The sequence below is a fragment of the Argopecten irradians genome, chromosome 4 (assembly GCF_041381155.1).
Source record: "Argopecten irradians isolate NY chromosome 4, Ai_NY, whole genome shotgun sequence".
In the NCBI taxonomy this organism is placed as follows: Eukaryota; Metazoa; Mollusca; class Bivalvia; order Pectinida; family Pectinidae; genus Argopecten; species Argopecten irradians.
In genome coordinates, this window is record NC_091137.1 from 18653352 (window position 1) to 18680804 (window position 27453).

At 36.9% G+C, this 27453-nt stretch overlaps 1 protein-coding gene across 1 annotated transcript in view; it reads left to right on the plus strand.

The window, feature by feature from the left end:
• The first annotated feature begins 542 nt into the window (after positions 1-542).
• LOC138320833 (uncharacterized) overlaps positions 543-27453 on the plus strand; it is a 35981-nt gene continuing 9070 nt past the window's right edge. Inside the window, exons 1-11 of the mRNA XM_069264086.1 lie at positions 543-711; positions 3487-3995; positions 4311-4619; positions 14610-14785; positions 15026-15226; positions 15435-15567; positions 15847-16075; positions 16328-16489; positions 16713-17017; positions 18240-18613; positions 26542-27382. Of these exons, the coding sequence (XP_069120187.1) occupies positions 3653-3995; positions 4311-4619; positions 14610-14785; positions 15026-15226; positions 15435-15567; positions 15847-16075; positions 16328-16489; positions 16713-17017; positions 18240-18613; positions 26542-27382 (3073 nt within the window). The 5' untranslated portion in view covers positions 543-711; positions 3487-3652. The remainder of the gene's footprint in view (positions 712-3486; positions 3996-4310; positions 4620-14609; positions 14786-15025; positions 15227-15434; positions 15568-15846; positions 16076-16327; positions 16490-16712; positions 17018-18239; positions 18614-26541; positions 27383-27453) is intronic.

The following is a 27453-nucleotide window of genomic DNA, read 5'->3' on the forward strand; positions in this document are numbered from 1 at the left end:
ACATATATATACACGATTAAACACCAATTATTGTTCAAATGATGAATATCATTTATTCTCTGTCGGCGGTGGAGCATCTTTAAGCTTCTTTCTGCTAATATTGCCGTTGTTGGTTGCATGATTGCTAAGATCTGAAGGATCTTGTGTATATTTAAAAATTAAAGGATTGTTAGATTGCATTATTATTGGAGATATAAATGCAATCTGGGTGGCAGATAAATAGAATAGCGCGTAATTCCTTGTTAGTCACCTAGTAAACCTAAAAATAAAAGGCTATGTTTTACATAATCATTTAATATGTAGTTAACCGATGTCTTGAAGAAAAATACTAATTCGGCTGCTCATAATTTTGATAGAGAAAAAATACCAGTTGTGAGCGGTGAAACATCATAGGCCCAGTGCTCGCACCAATCTGGTATCAACCGGAGCTACCGAGGGGAGATAAATCGCAATTATTATGTGTAAGTCCCGATGTCGTTCAGGTTGTCATTGGTATAGGCCTAATATGTGTAGGAGTTACTTCCCCTGCTGGTGGCGCCAGCACAAACCGGAATCGCACACAAACGGCGGCCATGATGGGATGAGAGAAGCGGTCTCGGATCGCCTTATTTTTTTTCTTTTTTGTCCATGTTGTAAATAATTATTCGTGCAACTGCTTCATTTTAGAAGTATGTTGCGTGAAAATTCTTATCATCGCAAAGGTGACAACTGGTAAGTGTGAAAACATAGGGAAAATCCGACAGTTAGGCTAGCCTCATGCCTTGTTTTTATTCCTTCACGGTTTGTGAACACGACAGGTAAAATAGTTAGAATCTGCCTCTGTCGCTTAAAATTACGCATTGAAATATATTGTTTAGTTGTTTTCAACTAGGCCTACATGTACAGATATCATAGTTAGAAAAAAGGTCAACATCACAATGTAAACATCTTGCAGTTTAAAAAATGATGACGTACATTTCGTACTACATTTAGATTTATGAATACAGATCGTAATAATGTAAATGCCGACCAGGACACATTGCGCACGGCTTCGAAATTCTAAAATACTAAAAGTTTTGTTTAAAAATATGATAAAAAGTAACTATAAACTGACTCATTTGTATGTCATAAACTAAATTTCAAAATTTCTGACGCAAAAATTATCTAGAATACGTAATTTTGTGACTCTGAAAAAGGACGAAATTTGAGATCTCGGCAGCACTGTACGTAATGGCTGCCGTGCGCTCGGGGTGATATACGAAAGCAAACTTTAATTTGGTCATAATCACACATCGTAAGGTTTTACCAAATAAGACTAAGAAAACAGTAATCGCTTATTAACATTTCAGTACGATATTTGCGGAATTTGGAATTTAATTCGTAATTTCAAGCTGGTATTTGCGATATTCTGTCAATGTTTATACATAATGGCGACCATGGTTTTTCTCGTGTCAGTCGAAAATAGAGTATAAGCATCATAAAATATATGAAAACCATATGTTTATATCTATATATTATTGTTACATATTTTTATTTACACCTTTTGAAATTAAGATAAAGTAACAATTCTCGGATTGCCGTACTATTTATTACAATAAAATGTAAACAAACATCAAAGCGGCTGTGTTCCCACCATGTGAATGTGTACAGATATACGGAGTTGTACCTTTGAGCGCTCGGATGTACCTTTGTGTGACGTCATCGCCATCTTTTCTGAAAAATCCTATAGGGCATACAAGTAGGCTATATGGTTAATGAATATGTCTCTGCTGACATATATATAGCTATCCATCAGAATAAGGAATGCTGTCCTAATAAGTTAACCACAGACTGATTTGCAGTATCAGAGATATAATTAAATGGTTATGTAAATTTTTATTCTCTGGCAATAATAAGACAAGGCAGAGCACCTGTAATTTATTAGCTATGTAACAGGAGAGGAGAAAATGTAGTGGCCAGACTGGGATTCGAACCCTGGACCCTCCGAACACTAGCTGAGTGCTCCAGGGACTGAGCCACCTGGCCATCGATGATCGACCCAGTCCAACTCCGCTACACTACCCCCCTCCTTTCTCAAAGTCTTCGTCCTCGAAGACAAACGAGATCCTTCCAAACTCTACCATGGTGGGTTATTTAGTTGGGCGCCAATTCTGTAACAGAAGAGGAGAAAATGTAGCGGCCAGACCTGGATTCGAACCGGGGACCCTCTGAACACCAGCCGAGTGCTCCACCGACTGAGCCACCTGGTCACCAATGATTAACTTAGTCTAATTCCGCTACAGCTAGAGATAACTTTCTGATCCATATTACAGAAATGACATGCATATAATAGTTAGCTGTGTATTTTTTTGTTCAGCCGAGTCATTATTAAGCTCTAACTGAAATGTGAATATTTTCAAGCACATAAAATAAAATTTAAATTGAAGGCCCCACTCTGAATATGTAGATTTTAGCACCCAATGTTGTATACTCCGTTCAGACAATATGAGCATAGCACCTGCCAGTAGTACAGCACATTTTATCAGTATAAGTTTGTAGTTTAGGTATGAAATATAGTGGTGTAACAATATATCGATACAACGATATATTGTGATGTTTTGCCTCGCGATACGATATATCGATACAAAATTAAAAATCGGAAATCGAGAAGTTTTCCGGAAAGTATAGCCATAGGTAGTTTTCTTTGTTAGAAGAACAAGTCACCTAAACAGCATCTTTCAAACGCTTTAACGCATGCTGTTATGTTACAATTCAAGCATCTTAGTGATGAAGCCATACCATTACAATGGCGGACAAGATTGTCCCAAACAAGTAGAAAAGATGCAGAATGGCAGTTTTTCTGCATTAAAAAGGTTGATGAAACAGTGAAATCATCTGTCGTTGTATGTTAATTGTGTAATCTGGAACTTAAACATTGTGGTAACACCACAAACCTAATGACAACATCCATCAGTTTCGTCGGACCCCAAACCCAAAACGTCGCCTGTGAAAGCAAGTCAAAGAAAATTAACAAACTTTTCTACCGGTAGATCTGAATGAGATATAAGCAAAAGAAATGAGCACTGTGATGTTACTTTTATTACTTCTGTATTGTGTTATTTTTTTATTTTTTTACCAAACATTCTAGCCAAGAATAACTACCAATTTGCCAATCATTCATAATCACATCAAGTCTTATTGACAAAGGTGTATTTTGTTCAATTTGTTAATGTAAAAAACTTCATATCAAATTGTTAAGTTTTTTTGTAAAAAACTTCATATCAAATTGTTAAGTTTTTTTGTAATGCATCTTCTTTGTCTTTCATTGTTCTTCTTATCCTTCTTGAAGGAAGTGACCAATTGCTAGGAAGTGCTACTAACTCTATACATTTCATACAAAAATTGATATATCATGATACATGGCGATACACCATTCAAATATCATGATATATCATGATACACTTTTCTTTCACGATACACAGCCCTAATGAAATAATCATTCGTTAATTGATCCTTTATTTTTTACAGATTGATTCAGTTTTGGCACACTGCCATATATGATATCCAGCCCATGACTGAAAGAAAAAGCACATATTCCTTACTTCAGAAGGGGAGCCATGTTTGTTTTATGTGTATAATATATATGATATTCGTTATTGAGGAAAACTAAAGTTAAACATTCAATCATCAAGTTATGCCTGTGCAGACACCTGCTTGGACAGAATTTCTTTCCTGTCCAATATGTTATAAAGTGTTTGATGGCAAGAACCTATGCCCCATCAGTCTTGCATGTTCACATACAATATGCAAGACTTGTTTGTCTAAACTTCAACAAAAGAAGTGTCCATTTGACCAGAACCTCATCAACAGGTCCATTGCTGAACTCCCTATAAACTATGCCCTTCTACAGTTAGTGGGGGTAGCCATACCAAATTCTGATGGCAATGTGTCCGTCCCGACAGAAAGCATCAACAACTATGAGTCAGCCCGGCACTGTATTGAGGCACTGGCTCTATACCTCAAACCTCTCTCTACAAGTAAGTATCTACAACCAAACAGTATATCTATTGTTTTCTTACATACACTGGCCCTCCATTGGAATTGAAACTTATACTCAATACAATGCAGTATGATTTCTGTTATACAATTATGGATGACGTACTGTTTAAAAAATGCTTGAGTCTATAATATTAGTGTAGTCAAATTTCCAGATCAGGGCAGCAGCAATATTTCCATGACTAAAAAGTAAAGCTCAATGATAATCTTTGTTATAGTATTGAAGTAAAGTTTCAAAAAAAAAAGTAAAATTACCACTAAACCACAAGATGTTGTTTTGTAATTGATCATTACAGGTGCTGTACCAGGACAGGTAACCAGCAATGGCCCCACGCAGGTAATAGGTGTGACTGGCTCCTCTGTTAGCAGTACAACTTGTCCCCTCTCCAACTGTGCGCTGAGCCGACCAATGCAGAGGAAGCTAGTTACGCTGGTCAACTGTCAACTGGTAGAAGAGGAGGGTCGTGGTAGGGCCATGAGAGCTGCTCGGTCTTTGGGCGAGCGAACCGTGACTGAGCTCATCTTACAACACCAAAATCCACAGCAGCTATCATCCAACTTGTGGGCAGCAGTGAGGGCTAGAGGATGTCAGTTTCTAGGACCAGGTATTACCTTAATCAGATACTGGGACCAGGTATTTCCTTAAAGATGCTCCACTGCTGACAAATTAGTATTTTTTTGTGAATCTGTTTGAGAAAAAAGCCTGACAATCGTGATTACCAAATACAATAACTTAAGGATGTACTCCTCTGAGAAGTCAAAATTTCCTTGTATTAATTTCTCATATAGATTTTTGGAAAAAGGAGTTCAAACCATAAAAGAAAATGGAAGAAAAAACATATGTCCGTGTGCTCGTTTTTGAGCTATTGTCACTCAAAATTTAGGATTTAATGGCATGGGAATTTTGCCATTTTGACCATATACACACACAAGGGATTAAAGCCATAATTTCCCTAATGAGATGTTTGATATGTATGGATGTTTGTAGAATTTATTTTCCTATTGTCTTCTTTAAAATATTATACCAGTTTTGATAAATAAGTTTTATATTTTTTCTCAAAATAACAACATATGCTACCCCTACCCTTTAAATTTGAGCTATAAAACACACCATTTTCAGCCATTTTTGCAAAATTTAACCCTTTATACTATAGAAAAAATTCTGGTATTAAACTTTTGTTAATATTTTGCATATCAATAGGAAATTGATTGTTCTTTCTAAATTAGGCAGCAAAATGGGGGGTCTGTGTGCTTATTTTTTGCCCCATTTGAATATTTGTTATTTTTCAGTATTTTAGATTAAAATATAAAAGTACTCAAGTTACTAAGAAATGTAAAAATAAAGTGAAAAAAGTGTGTCATTTCACGTATTAATGGTCAATATTTTAATTACCACAAAACTAGTAAAGATTTACTGCAAACATTAGCTCGATAAAGCTAAATATGCTGGCGCAGTGATGAAATAAGTAAAAACAATTTCAGTAAAAAATGGTAAAACTATGGCTCTTCTCAAAGCAAAAAATGACACAATTTCAAAATGTTCATGTCTTAAAATCCCTGTATAAAAAAAAAATCTTTTAAAAATAGAAATGTAATTTTTGACAAAATTTGCATCCGACAACTTGCTACATATATTGATAAATTATATTTGAAAATCCCTAACTTCTTTGATCTTTGTTGAAACGAGACTTCAACGGGACTGAAACATCAGAAGAATACATCCTTAACATGATTGTGTCTGAAAATATTAACATATCAATTCTGAACCTAAATAATGAACAAATTTATGTACATTTGCCCTGCAAAATGGGCATATGATCGTGATTAAACTTCAAAGGGCCGATCAACTTGACACATGTGTATGAATGCGAAAAAAGTGGCTGGTGATGAAGCCACACATTAACTGGACCTTAATATGTTTTGAGAATTCTTCCGGCATTGGTGATTGTTGTGGGGAACTAGTTTGATAATATTTCAGAAAATAATGCATATTCAAGCAGCAACGAAACAATGTAGCAAGTATTTTTTGTATCCATATTATTATTAACTTGCGGTAGTCATTGCAAAAAGACTACTCATGAATGGCGGTTGTTGTAAGGAAGCATGGTTTTTTTCAACCAATCGCGAACTAAGGTATATTACATTAATAAATATATATAAAAGAAAGTGCAAATGCCTTAATTAGATGTTTGAGTCAGTTATCATACTTAAGTAATAATCTACTACTGCTGATGCAAATCGTATCAGCATCGAATACCTTTGCAGATTCATGCATAAACTAACAAGCCAAACAATAACATTAATCAGCGAAGTATCTTGAAACATATATTGGCGAATTTCACTGAAAATATATTGCAAAATTAAAAAATATTCTGTTTTATTTTAAGAATGTTCCAGATATTTTAAGTAAATAACCGGAGGTCATGTAAAATTTTGATTCAAATACACGGAGTTGAAAAACAAAGATAAAGAAGGAAAATTTTTAGGTCATCTGACCGAAGGTCAGGATGACCTATTGTCATCGTGTTTCGTCCGTCGTCGTGCGCCGTGCGCCGTCCGCCGTCCGCCGTGCGTCGTGCGTAAACTATTTATACAAAAGCCTACTCCTCCTAAACCCTTGAGTGAATTACATCCATATTTGGTGTGAAACATCATTGGGGAAGGACAATCATATTTTATATAAATGAGCCTGGTCCGACCCCTAGGGGCAGAGGGGTGGGGCCCCAAAAGGGCAAATTTTCTTAATTTAAGCTTTTAAATTCTACTCCTCCTTCATCCTTGGATGGATTTTATCTATATTTGGTGTGAAACATCATTGGGGAAGGACAATCATATTTTATATAAATGAGCTTGGTCCGACTCCTAGGGGCTGAGGGGTGGGGCCCCAAAAGGGCAAATTTTCTTAATTTTAGCTTTAAAATCCTACTCCTTCTTCATCCTTGGATGAATTTCATCCATATTTGGTTTGAAACATCATTGGGGAAGGACAATCATATTTTATATAAATCAGTCTGGTCTGACCCCTAGGGGCTGAGGGGTGGGGCCCCAAAAGGGCAAATTTTCTTAATTTTAGCTGGCCCACTTCCTGTTTTCAGGTTTCGGTCTCCGATCTCAATGATTTTATAGGGGTTTAATTGATGCCGAACAACATACAACATTTTCGTAAAGATTTTTAGGTCATCTGACCGAAGGTCAGGATGACCTATTGTCATCGTGTTTCTTCCGTCGTCGTGCGCCGTCCGCCGTGCGTCGTGCGTAAGACTATTTATACAAAAGCCTACTCCTCCTTAACCCTTGAGCGGATTACATCCATATTTGGTTTGAAACATCATTGGGGAAGGACAATCATATTTTATATAAATGAGCCTGGTTCGATCCCTTGGGGCTGAGGGGTGGGGCCCCAAAAGGGCAAATTTTCTTAATTTTAGCTTTAAAATCCTACTCCTCCTTCATCCTTGGATGGATTTCATCCATATTTGGTGTGAAACATCATTGGGGATGGACAATCATATTTTATATAAATGAGCCTGGTCCGACCCCTAGGGGCTGAGGGGTTGGGCCCCAAAAGGGCAAATTTTCTTAATTTAAGCATTAAAATTCTACTCCTCTTTCATCCTTGGATGGATTTCATCCATATTTGGTTTGAAATATCATTGGGGAAGGACATTCATATTTTATATAAATGAGCCTGGTCCGACCCCTAGGGGCTGAGGGGCAGGGCCCAAAAAAGGGCAAATTTTCTTAATTTTAGCTTTAAAATCCTACTCCTTCTTCATCCTTGAATGGATTTCATCTATATTTGGTGTAAAACATCGTTGGGGAAGGACAATCATATTTTATATAAATGAGCCTGGTCCGACCCCTAGGGGCAGAGGGGCGGGGCTCCAAAAGAGGAAATTTTCTTTATTTAGGCTTTAAAATCCTACTCCTCCTTCATCCTTGGATGGATTTCATCCATATTTGGTGTGAAACATCATTGGGGATGGACAATCATATTTTATATAAATGAGCCTGGTCCGACCCCTAGGGGCTGAGGGGTGGGGCCCCAAAAGGGCAAATTTTCTTAATTTAAGCTTTAAAATCCTACTCCTCTTTCATCCTTGGATGGATATCATCCATATTTGGTGTGAAACATCATTGGGGAAGGACATTCATATTTTATATAAATGAGCCTGGTCCGACCCCTAGGGGCTGAGGGATGGGGCCCAAAAAAGGGCAAATTTTCTTAATTTTAGCTTTAAAATCCTACTCCTCCTTCATCCTTGAATGGATTTCATCTATATTTGGTGTAAAATATCATTGGGGAAGGACAATAATATTTTATATAAATGAGCCTGGTCCGAACCCTAGGGGCAGAGGGGTGGGGCCCCGAAAGGGCAAATTTTCTTAATTTTAGCTTTAAAATCCTACTTCTCCTTCATCCTTGGATGGATTTCATCCATATTTGGTGTGAAACATCGTTGGGGAAGGACAATCATATTTTATATAAATGAGCCTGGTGACCCCTAGGGGCAGAGGGGCGGGGCTCCAAAAGAGGAAATTTTCTTAATTTAAGCTTTAAAATCCTACTCCTCCTTCATCCTTGAATGGATTTCATCCATATTTGGTGTGAAACATCATTGGGGAAGGACAATCATATTTTATATAAATGAGCCTGGTCCGACCCCTAGGGGCAGAGGGGCGGGGCTCCAAAAGGGGAAATTTTCTTAATTTAAGCTTTAAAATCCTACTCCTCCTTCATCCTTGAATGGATTTCATCCATATTTGGTGTGAAACATCATTGGGGAAGGACAATCATATTTTATATAAATGAAATAGATCCGACCACTATGGGCAGAGGGGCGGGGCTCCAAAAGGTCAAATTTTCTTAATTTAAGCTAGATCCTACTCCTCCTTCATCCTTGGATGGATTTCATCCATATTTGGTGTGAAACATCATTGGGGAAGGACAATCATATTTTATATAAATGAGCCTGGTCCGACCCCTAGGGGCAGAGGGACGGGGCCTAAAAAGGGGAAATTTTCTTAATTTAAGCTTTAAAATCCTACTAGTCCTTCATCCTTGGATGGATTTCATCCATATTTGGTGTGAAACATCATTGGGGAAGGACAATCGTATTTTATATATATGAGTCTGGTCCGACCCCTAGGGGCTGAGGTGTGGGGCCCCAAAAGGGCAAATTTTCTTAATGTTAGCTGGCCCACTTCCTGTTTTCAGATTTCGGTCTCCAATCTCAATGAAAATTGGTCTATAGGGGTTTAAATTAATGCCGAATAACATGCAAACATTTTCATTAAGACTTAGGTTTTCCAAGATGGCCGCTGGCCCACTTCCTGTTTTCAGGTTTCAGTCTCCGATCTCAAGGAAAATTGGTCTATAGGGGTTTTAATTGATTCTGAAGGGGAACTTTAGGTGAGGACAATCATATTTTATAAAGGACCGAGCTAAGACCCATGGGGATAGTATGGCTGATGTCCAAAATGGAAGCTTTGCTGAAATTTGGCTTTAAAATCCGTAAATGGGTTACAACCATATATGGATGAAGGGCTACCAAGTTTGTTCAACGAATGACATTTACCTATTTCAGAAACTTACATATTCAACTAAGGAGTTCTTGTATTGTTTATATTAATCGTTAACCAATACTTTATACTGTGACTTTGTTGTTTTGTGCAATGAGTCAGATGACCGTTAAGGCCCATGGGCCTCTTGTTTATACAAATAACCGCAATATTTGAATAATCGTTCAGTGGAGTCCTTTGTATATATACACACGATTAGGCCAAACAAAATTAATTTCTTGTTTCTCAGGCCCGCCCGCATCCAATATGAACCCCCCGCACCACTCACTTTTTATTGAAATCAAAAAAATAAAAACGTCCGCGCCGAAAAATAAATTCCGGAAAAAAATCCGACGTTGGTTCCCGCATTATCCGGAACTTGACCGATCCGTGTTTTAGAATCTCCCAAATCAGATCATTGAAACGTTTGTTTATCCTTTAGAAGCTTGTGATTGCACATGGTACACGGCAGCAATAATGATTTCGCTTCAAATATCTTTTTAGGTCATCTGACCGAAGGTCAGGATGACCTATTGTCATTGTGTTTCGTCCGTCGTCGTGCGCCGTTCGCCGTCCGCCGTGCGCCGTCCGCCGTGCGCCGTGCGTCGTGCGTAAGACTATTTATACAAAAGCCTACTCCTCCTTAACCCTTGAGCGGATTACATCCATATTTGGTGTGAAACATCATTGGGGAAGGACAATCATATTTTATATAAATGAGCCTGGTCCGACCCCTAGGGGCTGAGGGATGGGGCCCAAAAAAGGGCAAATTTTCTTAATTTTAGCTTTAAAATCCTACTCCTCCTTCATCCTTGGATGGATTTCATCTATATTTGGTGTAAAACATCGTTGGGGAAGGAAAATCATATTTTATATAAATGAGCCTGGTCCGACCCCTAGGGGCAGAGGGGCGGGGCTCCAAAAGAGGAAATTTTCTTAATTTAAGCTTTAAAATCCTACTCCTCCTTCATCCTTGAATGGATTTCATCCATATTTGGTGTGAAACATCATTGGGGAAGGACAATCATATTTTATATAAATCAGCCTGGTCCGACCCCTTGGGGCTGAGGGGTGGGGCCCCAAAAGGGCAAATTTTCTTAGTTTTAGCTTTAAAATCCTACTCCTCCTTCATCCTTGGATGGATTTCATCCATATTTGGTGTGAAACATCATTGGGGATGGACAATCATATTTTATATAAATGAGCCTTGTCCGACCCCTAGGGGCTGAGGGATGGGGCCCCAAAAGGGCAAATTTTCTTAATTTAAGCTTTAAAATCCTACTCCTCTTTCATCCTTGGATGGATTTCATCCATATTTGGTGTGAAACATCATTGGGGAAGGACATTCATATTTTTTATAAATGAGCCTGGTCCGACCCCTAGGGGCTGAGGGATGGGGCCCAAAAAAGGGCAAATTTTCTTAATTTTAGCTTTAAAATCCTACTCCTCTTTCATTCTTGAATGGATTTCATCTATATTTGGTGTAAAATATCATTGGGGAAGGACAATCATATTTTATATAAATGAGCCTGGTCCGAACCCTAGGGGCTGAGGGATGGGGCCCCGAAAGGACAAATTTTCTTAACTTTAGCTTTAAAATCCTACTTCTCCTTCATCCTTGGATGGATTTCATCCATATTTGGTGTGAAACATCGTTGGGGATAGACAATCATATTTTATATAAATGAGCCTGGTGACCCCTAGGGGCAGAGGGGCGGGGCTCCAAAAGAGGAAATTTTCTTAATTTAAGCTTTAAAATCCTACTCCTCCTTCATCCTTGAATGGATTTCATCCATATTTGGTGTGAAACATCATTGGGGAAGGACAATCATATTTTATATAAATGAGCCTGGTCCGACCCCTAGGGGCAGAGGGGCGGGGCTCCAAAAGGGGAAATTTTCTTAATTTAAGCTTTAAAATCCTACTCCTCCTTCATCCTTGAATGGATTTCATCCATATTTGGTGTGAAACATCATTGGGGAAGGACAATCATATTTTATATAAATGAAATAGATCCGACCACTATGGGCAGAGGGGCGGGGCCCCAAAAGGGCAAATTTTCTTAATTTAAGCTTTAAAATCCTACTCCTCTTTCATCCTTGAATGGATTTCATCCATATTTGGTGTGAAACATCATTGAGGAAGGACATTCATATTTTATATAAATAAGCCTGGTGACCCCTAGGGGCTGAGGGATGGGGCCCAAAAAAGGGCAAATTTTCTAAATTTTAGCTTTAAAATCCTACTCCTCCTTCATCCTTGAATGGATTTCATCTATATTTGGTGTAAAATATCATTGGGGAAGGACAATCATATTTTATATAAATGAAATAGATCCGACCACTATGGGCAGAGGGGCGGGGCTCCAAAAGGTCAAATTTTCTTAATTTAAGCTAGATCCTACTCCTCCTTCATCCTTGGATGGATTTCATCCATATTTGGTGTGAAACATCGTTGGGGAAGGACAATCATATTTTATATAAATGAGCCTGGTCTGACCCCTAGGGGCAGAGGGGCGGGGCTCCAAAAGGGGAAATTTTCTTAATTCAAGCTTTAAAATCCTACTCCTCCTTCATCCTTGAATGGATTTCATCCATATTTGGTGTGAAACATCATTTGGGAAGGACAATCATATTTTATATAAATGAAATAGATCCGACCACTATGGGCAGAGGGGCGGGGCTCCAAAAGGTCAAATTTTCTTAATTTAAGCTAGATCCTACTCCTCCTTCATCCTTGGATGGATTTCATCCATATTTGGTGTAAAACATCATTGGGGAAGGAAAATCATATTTTATATGAATGAGCCTGGTCCGACCCCTAGGGACAGAGGGACGGGGCCTAAAAAGGGGAAATTTTCTTAATTTAAGCTTTAAAATCCTACTAGTCCTTCATCCTTGGATGGATTTCATCCATATTTGGTGTGAAACATCATTGGGGAAGGACAATCGTATTTTATATATATGAGTCTGGTCCGACCCCTAGGGGCTGAGGTGTGGGGCCCCAAAAGGGCAAATTTTCTTAATGTTAGCTGGCCCACTTCCTGTTTTCAGATTTCGGTCTCCAATCTCAATGAAAATTGGTCTATAGGGGTTTAAATTAATGCCGAACAACATGCAAACATTTTCATTAGGTCTTTGGTTTTCCAAGATGGCCGCTGGCCCACTTCCTGTTTTCAGGTTTCAGTCTCCAATCTCAAGGAAAATTGGTCTATAGGGGTTTTAATTGATTCTGAAGGGGAACTTTAGGTGAGGACAATCATATTTTATAAAGGACCGAGCTAAGACCCATGGGGATAGTATGGCGGATGTCCAAAATGGAAGCTTTGCTGAAATTTGGCTTTAAAATCCGTAAATGGGTTACAACCATATATGGATGAAGGGCTACCAAGTTTGTTCAACGAATGACATTTACCTATTTCAGAAACTTACATATTCAACTAAGGAGTTCCTTGTATTGTTTATATTAATCATTAACCAATACTTTATACTGTGACTTTGTTGTTTTGTGCAATGAGTCAGATGACCGTTAAGGCCCATGGGCCTCTTGTTTCTGGGAGTGTTCTTTTACCCTGGACAATCATTTCGAATTATAGTGATACTTGTTCGTTTGGCGAACTCTACAAAGGTCTGTGCGATGGATCGCTTGGTCCCGACGACTGGTCATTTCCGCCAAAATTCGCGGATCATCATGTGTCGGCTGCTATCGGCAAACGGAAAACTGACGTTTTTGACAAAGTTATGATGTCTTCAAAGGTAAATGAAGCAACGAAACTGTTTGGACATTATGTCAGAATAACGTTGCACGAGGTGCAACGGTCATCGGCATCTACATCTGAAAACAATGTCAAAACTGATCATGAAAATGAATGTCGGAATAAAACAGGTGAGAAAAAACGGAATGCTTTCCAAGTTCTCATAGATGCTGGTAGAAAGCTCACATTGCCGAATATGTACAACACAGACAACAAAATCCGAAATAGTAAACATCTCCAATTCAACAAGTTTGTGTCAACACTTCAGAAAGCCCAGCTGGGGTTTCTTATCAGTAAACTTTATATATTGCCCTATGTGAATTTTGAAATAGACAAACAAGCTCTTAAAAGAAAGAGAAATGTGTGGGAGGAACGAAAGGGGAGCAAAAAGACCAAATCTTAAAACATAGGGAGTCCTGATCACTTGCTTATGTACATCTGGCTAACATTGAACATAAAGTTGTATTTCAATTGTTTTTCAATTTAAATTGTAAGTTTAATACCAGAAAATAAAGACAATAGTTTAAAATTAAGATTTCTTTATTCATTTTATGCATTTAACAATTGACACAATTTCAAATCACATGATTCATGTATATTATTATGTGACTGAGAAAAAAAAAAAATCCCTCCCTCATCACATTTTTAGGTAGTAAAAAAAAAAAAAAAATAGCCTCCCTCCCTCATCCTTTTTTGGAAAAATGTGCCTGAGAAACAAGAAATTAATTTTGTTTGGCCTTAAACACCAATTATTGTTCAAGTGATGAGTATCGTTTCTGCTCTGTCGGCGGTGGAGCATCTCTAATCAATCGAAAAAATACTTGTGCAAATTGGTATATTCATTTAAAGATGCTCCACCACCGACAGAGCATAAATGATGTTAATGATTTGAACAATGATTGGTGTTTGATCGTGTACATATATGTCTAACTTATAATAAAAAATATTATAAAAATAATATAAAATAATTGATTTCGCCTTTGGTGCATGCGCAATCAGTACTTTATTCCATATAGGATACAGTGCCACGGAATTTTTACGGGATGCAATTAATTATTTTTCATATTTTTAACTAGAAGTGAAATTAGAAGCTCAAACTTTTCAATGGTGGTAATGGTGTAAAGTAAGTAACTTTTGTAACTGAAGAAAATACTAAAACCTCTGTTCCTGTTTTTGATAGTGAAAAAATACTATTTTTCAGCGGTGGAGCATCTTTAAACTGTTGACCACAATACTTTTTCACCTCAGTCTTTGAATCACATTCCGATCTTGTTTACAGCTATGCAAGAGGAGGTATTGAAGTTGATACTACTTGCCTTAGAAGATGGCTCAGCCTTGTCTCGTAAAGTCCTTGTTATGTTCGTGGTTCAACGGTTAGAGACTCACTATCCACAGGCATCAAAAACAGCCATAGGTCATGTGGTACAGCTACTGTATAGAGCCTCCTGTTTTGTGGTGAGTTGTCTATATTCCCCACTCCTCCCCTGCCTCACTTTGAAATACAGCCATTTGTTACATTTTGTGTGGTTCATTTACTGTATAGAGCCTCCTGTTTTAATTTTAGTAGTTTATGTCAGGATTCCTCCTGAAGCATCCTGAAAATTACTGTGAAATCATTAAGGTTATAATTCCTTATAGGAACTTACCAGAAAGTCCATACTTTTTACATGATCCATTGTGCTTATTGCTTACTAGGTAACAAAGCGTGAGGAAGAATCGTCACTGATGCAGCTTAAAGAAGAGTGTCGGACATACGATGCATTGAGACGTGACCATGACTCCCAGATTGTACAAATTGCTATGGAGGCAGGCCTGAGGATTGCGCCAGACCAATGGTCGTCATTGCTGTATGGAGACACCACTCACAAATCACACATGCAGTCCATTATAGACAAGGTAGACTCACAAATTGCATACACAATCCATTATAATCAAAGTAGGTCATTTCAGAGTTTTAGTTTCAGTTAAAAAGAAGTAAAAATCATGGTACCAAGCCTTAATATCTTCAATTAAGTACGGTCATAGTTACTTTTTCCTATGTGTGTAAAATCTGTCAAGTCTGTCCTTGCATACATTGTCAATATTAATGTTTTGTGTATTGCAGCTGCAGACACCACAGTCTTTCTCACAGAGTGTGAATGAACTTGTGATAGCGCTTCAGAGGACAGGTGATCCATGTAATCTACAGCGACTACGGGCACACCTCGAGTTCCTCGCTAACATAGACCCATCTCCAGGTAAATAACTGGATACATACAGTCAACTTTGTTGTCTTCAAGGAGAATAATAGAATCTTACATAACACTTGAAAGGCCCATATTTTAATTATTCCATGTATTAGAGAAAAAATCAGTTGTTTAGATTTATTTTCATAGCGTCAACATCACATGGATGTTGCAATGCGTCAAAATTAATGATTAATTACAATAATATGATGTGGAGATCTTATATGAAGAAAATATAACTGGAGGAAAACTTTTGAGTCCTTTCCTGTAATACGTATATTTCTGTTACAGAAGCCCCGCCCCCATCCTGGGAGAATCTGGAGGCTGTAATGAAGGCAGTGAGAAGTGTGGTTCAGGGACTAGTGGACTTTGTCAAGAACAACGGACACAAGAAGCTGGAAAACACCACAGTTCATAATTCACGCTACAAAACCAGCATGTGTCGCGATTTCCTACAGAAAAACACCTGTCCCCGAGCTGCTAACTGTACATTTGCTCACTCTCAAGAGGAGCTGGAAAAGTAGGTCATTTACAGAGTTTGCATTTGAAATAATTATGTAGGAAAATATAGGAAGGTTCTAAATTGTGTACACCATATTGCCTCAATTTTTTTATGCAATATAGTGATACATGGCCCAGTGGATAATATGAAATATTTGTATATACAAATACTAGGTATACTCACACATTAGCTATGTGCGCAGATGATAATAACTTTTACAGCTTATAAGATAAATTAGTTAATAGAGGCTTTTGTTGTATTTATTTGTAGGTATCGATCACGGACCAAGAAGGGTGGAAAAATCTGTATCACACCACCAGAGTATGAAGATTTTTCCCCGTGTGATGACTTACAACAAAGATCAACAGTAAATCATCAGGAGAGACCAAATCTGGAGTCTTTTAATTCAGCTTCACAATTTGATAACCAAAGGTAACTTTACTTTATTGCTGTACAAATTACATGCGCCTTACAGCTTTCAGTTTCCGTGATAATTTCATGTATGTTAAAATGCAGGCAATTAGTTCACTTTGATGACAGTGAAATGAAAATCAGATCTCGTCATCTTGAATTCAGGGGACTGTTGTAAAACATTGAGGTTAAGAATTTCTGATGTTTCGTTCCCACTGTTGTGATAGTGTTGCTTTGTTCACAGAACTCCACACAATGTTGTGACAGCCAAGGTACTGACATCAGTAGCAAAGTCTTTGTCGTCATTGACCTTTGCTCAGGCCAAGGGTTTGACGGCTGACAAAATGACGGAATCATCAGAGACAGGTCCTCGGATGAGCTCTGTCGTCATTCCTGGTATAACACCACTCCTTCCACCCCCCAACACCATGCAGCCCCCACCAGTACAGATGCCTCATAATCCCTACCCTGTGGACTTGTATCAGGGTCAGATACCACAGAGGCCCTCTGGCATTCCTCCTCCTGCTCCATCAAGACCTGTGTTTGGAGGTAAGTACTTTTCTTTGTTCAGTAGCTGTTCACAGTATCAAGTTCCATTGCCTAGTGCAAAGGAATGAAGTATGGTATCTATATTTTATCATTGAAATGGCTATCAGCAGTCACATGTGTTGAACTTCAATGCAACAGGACAATGAATTCCAATTCATGATTTCTTTGGAAATATTATACTAGACTTTCCAGGTTTATGGATCAACCATTGCATTATTGAGAGATTTTCCATCTTCCACTCTCTGAACAATCAGTCAGACCTGTATATAGTAAAAAGAGGTTGTCTTTCATTTTATAATATTAAGAGACTGTCCTTTATCTAAAAAATATATTAAGAGACTGTCCTTTATATAATATTAAGAGACTGTCCTTTATACAATATTAAGAGACTGTCCTTTATCTTTATAATATTAAGAGACTATCCTTCATCTTTATAATATTAAGAGACCATCCTTCATCTTTATAATATTAAGAGACCATCCTTCATCTTTATAATATTAAGAGACCATCCTTCATCTATATAATATTAAGAGACTGTCCTTTGTCTTATAATATTAAGACACTCTCCTTTATCTTATAATTAGGAACATGTCTTTCATCTTTATAATATTAAGAGACTGTCCTTCGTCTTGATAATATTAAGAGACCGTCCTTTGTCTTTATAATATTAAGAGACCGTCCTTCATCTTTAAAGTGTTAAGAGAGCGTTCTTCATCTATATGATATTCAGAGACAGTCCTTCATCTATATAATATTTAGAGACTGTCCTTCGTCTTCATAATATTAATAGATCGTCTTTCATCTTTATAATATCAGGGCTCAAATTTCAGGTTGTTTTACTTGCTTTTTGCAAGTAGATATACCAGAATAGCAAGCGGAAAAAATATGCACTAGCTTATTTTAGCAAGTGGTTTTTATCAGGGACAACTGTAAAAATGACATAATGATTGTGAAAAAATTATTTTAATGGAAAATATGGGGACTCAGTTCTTACAATAATGTTTTTGATATACGTTATGTACTTATACACCTCACATCATCATGCAAAAATAAAGGATTTTATATATAACAAAACTGTAATTTGAATACGGATATTAATTATAATAAAAATATATTTTAGCAAGTAAAAATTTAGGGCACTTGCTATTTTTAGCAAGTGACAAAAAATGTAAAATTCGAGCTCTGAATATTTAGAGATGTTCCTTATACTATTTTGTTACAGGTGGTGGGAGTGTGTTAAATCCCGGCCGACCAGGGTTCCCTTCAGTTCCCAGATTTGTGGCAGGTCCCTATAGACAGCCATATAACCAGGCCCTACCACCGGCTCAGTACCCTGCTAGCGTCTCCTTTAGGCAGCCTGTAGACCAAGGCCTGACAAGAATACCATTCCCTCAGCAGCAGCAGCAACAACCTCCTATGAATTTTGTTAACTGCAACTACCAGCAGAACTCCAGTACAGTCCTGAACCCATATGCTGAGCCATTCCAAGGCGGAGGTTCCAGGCCTCTGACACCCGAGGACCAGATGTACCCGGTCCTAGCAGGAGGATACCCTGAGGGCTACAATTACCAGCTGGGGTCACATGGCCAAGGGCAGGTAAATAATACAAACCCGTTTTGTTTACAGGCGAAGGTAAGTAAGGGACTAGGTGCCGGTGCACCGTGTTAAACTTCAACCTTTAGGTTAAGAAGACGGAGCTCCAAGGATACAGACGGACAGCACACATGTACAACACTCGGGCAGATCTGTCCTGGCCTATGTAAAGATTGGTGGTGTATGTGTTTCCCGATATTTGTAATGACATGATCATGTGAAGTACTGCGACGGCCTAGTGCCACACAGTGGAAGTAACATGTGAAGGTTGACTTCAAAATTTCCTTTGTAAAAACATTGTGAGGTTTTCATGCAGAAATGCATACACTGTGCTAACTTTGTAAAAAGCCACACAATGTTTCATTTAGACCATGTATATATGATACTTGAGACTATATATCTAGTTGGTTGTGACATGTATGTTTTCTGTGCTAGTTTGATAATGATGTCTCTGTTGTATATGTAATACACCGGTAAAAATGACTCACATTGTCTCTACTGTGTAGATAATAACCAGAAACCTTGTACAAACATTTCTCATTGGCAGCTGGATTTTATCACTCATTCAGGTATATTTTTTCTTAAGTCCTGCTCTGGGGCCAGGCTTCTGATTACTTATTAAACATTTATTCTAAACAAAAGACAATAAATCATATATTCTAAACAAAAGACAATACCATTTTGTTTCAATACCCAAAATCAGTGCTAGAACAATGTTTGATGACATACTCCAAAATAGTCGTAGAGTATTTAAGTCTCACGTAACAATCCCAAAAATAATTCTCATAAAGCTATACAGTGTCATGTGACAATCCCGAAAACAAACTTAAGTCTTTCAACTTTGTGTGACATTTAAAGCCTTGCAACTATATATGTAAGACATCCCAAAAGCAAGTCATACAACCTTTCTAAGAAAATTCCATTAGAAAAGCTCAAAACACTCCTGAAGTATCACTATCTTGCATGACAATTCCCATAAAGCCATAAATCATTACAATATTGCATGCAAACCTTAAAAAACACTCTTTTGAGCCTTCCAAAAGCCGTGTTTGAACCTTTCTTATAATCTTATGTGACCCTCAAATTTGTCTTGGAGATATTTTTGATAATCTGCTTAAAATCAGCATTGGAGCCTTTGAGAATAATCCCAAAAATTATCCAGAGAGCCCCACATGATTGTCTTGATACCAGTCCAAACAGCCTTTCGGACCTTTTCTCTGGTGTAAATGGTTAAGGCTTCAATCTTACTTGATGTATACAGTACCGAGGTCATGCCAGAAATACTGAGCTATGTAGAAATAAAACACTGCAAACCTTTAGAAAGTTTGATTAAATGAACTTTACTTTTCATTATTAAGTTATAAACAGTTAAAGTCTTGTTTCGTCCAAGTATTTATTGGATAAAGAAGATATTTTCTAAATTTCATGTAAATTCATTATGAATAAAGATGTACATAGAAAATCAAGATTTGATCTTGATTTCAATTGACATGATGCTGATATAGATGAACAGTAGATAAGTGTGATGGAGTAACAAACCTCGGTATGTTGGCATGTTCTCCCTCTTTCTCACCATATTTCTATTTCTTGCAGGCTACAGGAAGTGCATACTGCTGTCACCCACTCGCTTCACTATTTCAGGTTGAGAGCATTGAGTACCATGATTGCTACGTGCCCGATAACACAAGTTCATAACAAAAACTTTTTGATGTAGAGAGCATCTTATTAGTTAAAACTAATAGTTCTATAAGGTCTTCTTATAGTACTTGCTTTATTTGCGTTGAATTTGATATATATAATTAAGAGACTATAATATGTTGTACATAGTCAATATTAGTATTGGCATCGATTTTTGATAAACATATAACATACATATAATATCATCAATGGTTTGTAGATGCATGTATGTGTGGGTGTGTAAAATTTGATATTTTTGGATTGCCTGGTTGTGCTCATGATGTCTGAAAGAAATGTGTAAAAGTAAGGTTGTGTTGTATATATTAGTGAAATTCTTCATATTTTTTCATATATATATATCTGATATATCATTGAAGTTATAGAAATTTACTGACCCTAAGAGTAATCATGTTGTGCTTAGATGGAAAAAAACCCATTTAAGAGTGAAATGAAATGGTTGTGTGTGTGTGGACTATAGCAAGAACATTTTCACTGATACCTTCTTGTAAACACAAGCAAGACTGTGATAAGCCAGGCTTCGATCGGAATCAAGGATCCACTTCTCATGTTTACCTTTTGCCATGGTTTTATTTTAGCTCACCTGGTCCGTCGGTCTGTCAACATTTCTTTTAAATCGCTTCTAGCAATAGAGTCCTGCATGGATTGTAACCAAATTTGGCCACTAAAATTCTTGGCGGAAGGGGAACAGAACTTGTATAAATTTTGGCTCTGACCCCATGGGGGCAGTAGGGGCGGGGCCCAAAAGGGGAAATAGAGGTAAATCCTATAAATTGCTAATTGTCCATGGATTGTAACCAAATTTGGCCAAAACCATCCTTGGGGAAGGGGAACAGAACTTGTATACATTTTGGCTCTGACCCCCCGGGGGCTGGAGGGGCGGGCCCCAATAGGGGAAATAGAGGTTAATCTTATAAATAACTACTTGTCCTAGAGTTCTGAATGGATTGTAACCAAATTTGGCCACAAACATCCTTGGGGGGGGGGGGGGGGAAGGGGGGGAAGGGAACAGAACTTGTATAAATTTTGGCTCTGACCCCAGGGGGGCAGGAGGGGCAGGGCCCAATAGGGGAATTAGAGATAAATATTCAAATTCCTACAATGTATTCACAAAAGTGCTTGGCATTACAAACCAGGTGAGCGATACAGGCCCTCTGGGCCTCTTGTTAAAAAGTTTTGAGAGAACAGGAAGATTTCATATATCATATATTGCTTTTTAAACTATTCATGAAATAAACTTCATGTATAAAATCCAATATATTTAGGTAGTGGATTTAGTGATTGGTCAGATTTTGTCCGGTTGTTAGGTGATGCACTAACTAGGACATTGTGATCATAGTTATGATAGAAGTGTAAATCTCATAGGTATTACAGATGACCTTTAGTCATTATAAGGCATCCATAAGGACGCGAGAACTTATTGATTGTATTCAGTGAATCAAATTTATAATTATTTACATTTGTAAATTTACTGCATATTCATATCTGATGTCTTGTACTTTTCTTGTGAATCTTATATGAAGAGTTCAAAGTAATGGTTTTCTTGAGCAATTTGTAGGGAAGATGTAGGAGGATAAGTGGAGCAGAATAATCCTGAGTTTGACATTCCTTTAAATGTTTGGGAAAATAATTAAAGATGTAGTTATTCCTGAACAGTATTGCCTACTTAGTGGTACAGTCCCAATTTATTTTTCTGTGTGAACTTTATGTGTGAAAAAAGTTAATTGATAGGTCATTAATCATTTCTTTTTGATATATGGTACCATGACTTAATGTTTTTTGGGGAAAAATAGACAAATTTTGCTTTTGAAATTGACTGAGTTCCATTCTATATATCTGATACAAGGTGCACTTAATTGACAAAGGGTTATAACTCTAATATAGAGAGCTAGGACGTTACAGTATCTAGATGATTTTTTTTACTAAGGGGCTGTATTACAAAGGCAACAACTCTGTAATGTGCCAAATTTTTACACTTGGAATCTGGGTGATGTTTTACTAAAGGACTGTATTACAAGGGCCATAACACCAAATTGGAGAATATCAAGTGTAAAGGCTTAAATTCTACATACGGTATCTGGATGATATTAAGGGGCTCTACAAACTAATAAGGCTAAACTCTATACCAGTAAGTTTGTGAACAATGACATTATAGAGGTCAGAATATTTTCAATCTGAAGTGGACTTGATCATAGTACTGTAGTGCTAAAACTATAATGATAATGTTATTATTGTAACTATCTAGTTGTGAGATAATACAGCTCATCTAAATGATACATGTACTTTATTGTGGTTGCTTGAATAAACTATTTTGTTAATGAAAGTGTAGTTGGATTAGTAGTTGTTTGGTAACAACATTTCATTTATCATTGCCAAATGAGATACACTTTGATGTTGTATTGAAAATTGGTTACTATGGTTGCCAGTATATTTTTGTCCAGAGGTTGAACAGAATTGACAAGACGGATGGTTTCATACTGGTAAGAAGAGACCTGAACCGACAAGGATTTTCTAGGGTTAGTCTAGGATTAGTCTGTTTAAAATGGCATTAGCCTATAGGTTGCACACTTCTAACAATTCGAAGTACAATTTGTACTAATCATATAAAAAAAATACAAGAATGGAGAGCCGAGATATATGTGGTGTTTATATTCTGAACTTGATTACATTATATTCAAAAGAACAAATAAAATAATAATCATTGTCTCTGTTTATGAACAAATGTAATCCCATGTTAGTGTGTTTTTAAGGGAGATTCTGTTTACTGGTGTGTGGAAGTGAATACTATTGTAAACTAATTGATTTAAATGAGGAATTCTGTAAAAACGAAAAACCAGATCGTCAAAAGAATAGCATACCAGGATTTACCTGTAATTGTGTATATGTAAAAACCAAAGACCAGATCGCCACAAGAAAAGCATACCAGAATATACCTGTAATTGTGTATATGTAAAAACCAAAGACCAGATCGCCACAAGAAAAGCATACCAGGATATACCTGTAATTGTGTGAATGTAAAAACCAAAGACCAGATCGCCACAAGAAAAGCATACCAAGATTTACCTGTAATTGTGTATATGTAAGTAATAAGATTAAAAATTGTAAAAGGTTAGCTGGGTTAAGGGGAAAAAAGGTTGGGTTGTAAGCCAAGCAGTGCTGAGGTATGGACGACCGCAAGGCTCAACAGTTGACAACCCTACTCAGGTAAAATATCTAGGTGACTCTGTTACACAAATCTTGTCTTATTGTGATAAAATCTGTATAAATACAGTCAAGCTTGTACATAAGTCACCTGATACTGTATATAATAGTCTGCTTGTTTGGTGAGTGTTCCACAAACGATTGTGGTCATGCTGTTTATCTCTGTGCATTTGCTGTTCAAATAACTATGCAAGCAAATCATAGTTATGATAGAAGTGTAAAATCTCATAGGTATTACAGATGACCTTTAGTCATTATAAGGCATCCATAAGGACGCGAGAACTTATTGATTGTATTCAGTGAATCAAATTTATAATTATTTACATTTGTAAATTTACTGCATATTCATATCTGATGTCTTGTACTTTTCTTGTGAATCTTATATGAAGAGTTCAAAGTAATGGTTTTCTTGAGCAATTTGTAGGGAAGATGTAGGAGGATAAGTGGAGCAGAATAATCCTGAGTTTGACATTCCTTTAAATGTTTGGGAAAATAATTAAAGATGTAGTTATTCCTGAACAGTATTGCCTACTTAGTGGTACAGTCCCAATTTATTTTTCTGTGTGAACTTTATGTGTGAAAAAAGTTAATTGATAGGTCATTAATCATTTCTTTTTGATATATGGTACCATGACTTAATGTTTTTTGGGGAAAAATAGACAAATTTTGCTTTTGAAATTGACTGAGTTCCATTCTATATATCTGATACAAGGTGCACTTAATTGACAAAGGGTTATAACTCTAATATAGAGAGCTAGGACGTTACAGTATCTAGATGATTTTTTTTACTAAGGGGCTGTATTACAAAGGCAACAACTCTGTAATGTGCCAAATTTTTACACTTGGAATCTGGGTGATGTTTTACTAAAGGACTGTATTACAAGGGCCATAACACCAAATTGGAGAATATCAAGTGTAAAGGCTTAAATTCTACATACGGTATCTGGATGATATTAAGGGGCTCTACAAACTAATAAGGCTAAACTCTATACCAGTAAGTTTGTGAACAATGACATTATAGAGGTCAGAATATTTTCAATCTGAAGTGGACTTGATCATAGTACTGTAGTGCTAAAACTATAATGATAATGTTATTATTGTAACTATCTAGTTGTGAGATAATACAGCTCATCTAAATGATACATGTACTTTATTGTGGTTGCTTGAATAAACTATTTTGTTAATGAAAGTGTAGTTGGATTAGTAGTTGTTTGGTAACAACATTTCATTTATCATTGCCAAATGAGATACACTTTGATGTTGTATTGAAAATTGGTTACTATGGTTGCCAGTATATTTTTGTCCAGAGGTTGAACAGAATTGACAAGACGGATGGTTTCATACTGGTAAGAAGAGACCTGAACCGACAAGGATTTTCTAGGGTTAGTCTAGGATTAGTCTGTTTAAAATGGCATTAGCCTATAGGTTGCACACTTCTAACAATTCGAAGTACAATTTGTACTAATCATATAAAAAAAAATACAAGAACGGAGAGCCGAGATATATGTGGTGTTTATATTCTGAACTTGATTACATTATATTCAAAAGAACAAATAAAATAATAATCATTGTCTCTGTTTATGAACAAATGTAATCCCATGTTAGTGTGTTTTTAAGGGAGATTCTGTTTACTGGTGTGTGGAAGTGAATACTATTGTAAACTAATTGATTTAAATGAGGAATTCTGTAAAAACGAAAAACCAGATCGTCAAAAGAATAGCATACCAGGATTTACCTGTAATTGTGTATATGTAAAAACCAAAGACCAGATCGCCACAAGAAAAGCATACCAGATTATACCTGTAATTGTGTATATGTAAAAACCAAAGACCAGATCGCCACAAAAAAGCATACCAGATATAAAGAATGTAAAAACCAAAGACCAGATCGCCACAAGAAAAGCATACCAAGATTTACTGTAATTGTGTATATGTAAGTAATAAGATTACAGAGCCTTGTAAAAGGTTAGCTGGGTTAAGGGGAAAAAAGGTTGGGTTGTAAGCCAAGCAGTGCTGAGGTATGGACGACCGCAAGGCTCAACAGTTGACAACCCTACTCAGGTAAAATATCTAGGTGACTCTGTTACACAAATCTTGTCTTATTGTGATAAAATCTGTATAAATACAGTCAAGCTTGTACATAAGTCACCTGATACTGTATATAATAGTCTGCTTGTTTGGTAGTTCCACAAACGATTGTGTCATGCTGTTTATCTCTGTGCATTTGCTGTTCAAATCTTATGCAAGCAAATCTTTCGGTTCTTAGAAAATTCAGTTTTTACGGTGTCGAGTACGTAAATCTTATATTTAAAAACTTTCTGTTATATCACTTAAAAACTGATTCTCTTCAAATTTCTGCCTGGGACAAGCTCTTTATACAAGACTCATGTCAAGGAAGACAATCATCAATTTGGAACCTAATTTTCCATGTAAAAACCTTTGATAGTTAATAGAAATATAATGCAAGGAGATAAGAATCTGCTTTCCTTTAAGAGTCTGACTTGAAGCGCTTGTTGGCCATTCCAAATTGATTCTAAGAACAGGACGGTCCTGTATGTACTTGTTTGACTGTATTTAAAACATGTTCATTTTCATAACTTCATATAATTTGATAAACTATTAAATAAAGAATAAAAACATTGTGTTGATCTTGTCCTTTCAGATTAAAATAGTAGTTGTGAGTAGTAATTCCAAGAAAATTTCTTAAGGCCCATGGGCCTCTTGTCTTTATTATAAGTCAAATTTAACATAACATCAAAATTGTAACGCAAGTAAAGGTTGATTATGGAAGAAAGAGAAAAAAAAAGATTTTTTTTTTTTTTTATTTCTTTATGCTCTATTTTGACATTATAGATTTCAATCATTTCCTGAAGATATATTTAATTAAAACAATTCAATTGTTTCAAAATAAAACAAGATAACTCTAACCAATTAGACTAAATTTTTTGCTGATTGAAATGATTGTTTTCTACTGTAACTTAAGTTTATTGAGTGCTTATACTTCAGAAGTTTTATTTCTTTCTCGTTTTTCTATAGGATAAAATTCTAAATGATCTACATCATCGCCGAGCAGAAATTTTAAATCGACTTTTCAACCCAATGGAGGATCAAGCAAATACAGAAGTGTCTATGTATTCTACCCCCACCGTGTCTCAGTCTGATACTGATGACAAGTTAAGAGGTGCTATCCACCCCAACAAAGTGTTCAGTAATCAGACTCCCAGCAACTCTCATCACCAAGGACTACCCACACACGTTTCCCATGCTTCTAACGACACAAGACAGGATATCCTCAAGATGATGATTGGACAGAGATCTAGGACTGGCAAAATATCAGACTCTGGACAAGAAGATTCACCTGCAACCAGACAAAATGTACTACTGGGGTCTAAAAAGCAAGTTTCCAATTGGTCCAATGATTTCAATAATCACCAGCAGTCATCAACTCAGGTCGTGTCTCAAGACTTAGAAGAGTTCAAATTCACCAGCAACAAAAACAATATTGGCAGCTGCCAAGCCAAAGGTATTTCCAGTTATTCAGAGTGGGGTAAAACTAACCGCCCAGGAGCTAACTATTTCCGAGATGGTAATGCAGACATGTCCTGTTCACAGGCTTATAGCAATCACGAACATGCCGTAAATATCACTAATTCTACGAACAAAGCAAAGCTTCACAGCAAATCTGACACTTCTCATTGGAGAACAAGTCATAACAGTGTGAGGAACAGGACATTTGCCACTAGAAATGGACACAACATGGATGTGTTTGATGCATCCAAGCTTCAGCCGGATAATGTCTTAACAAACCAACAAAGCTATATGGGCCAAGCCTCAAGGAACACCTCTACTATATCCAATCCAAGTGACACACCAGCAGGTGAGAGAACTCTCTAATTAGTACAATAAAACATGGTTATAACGAACGTCTTTGGACCAACGAAAGCACTT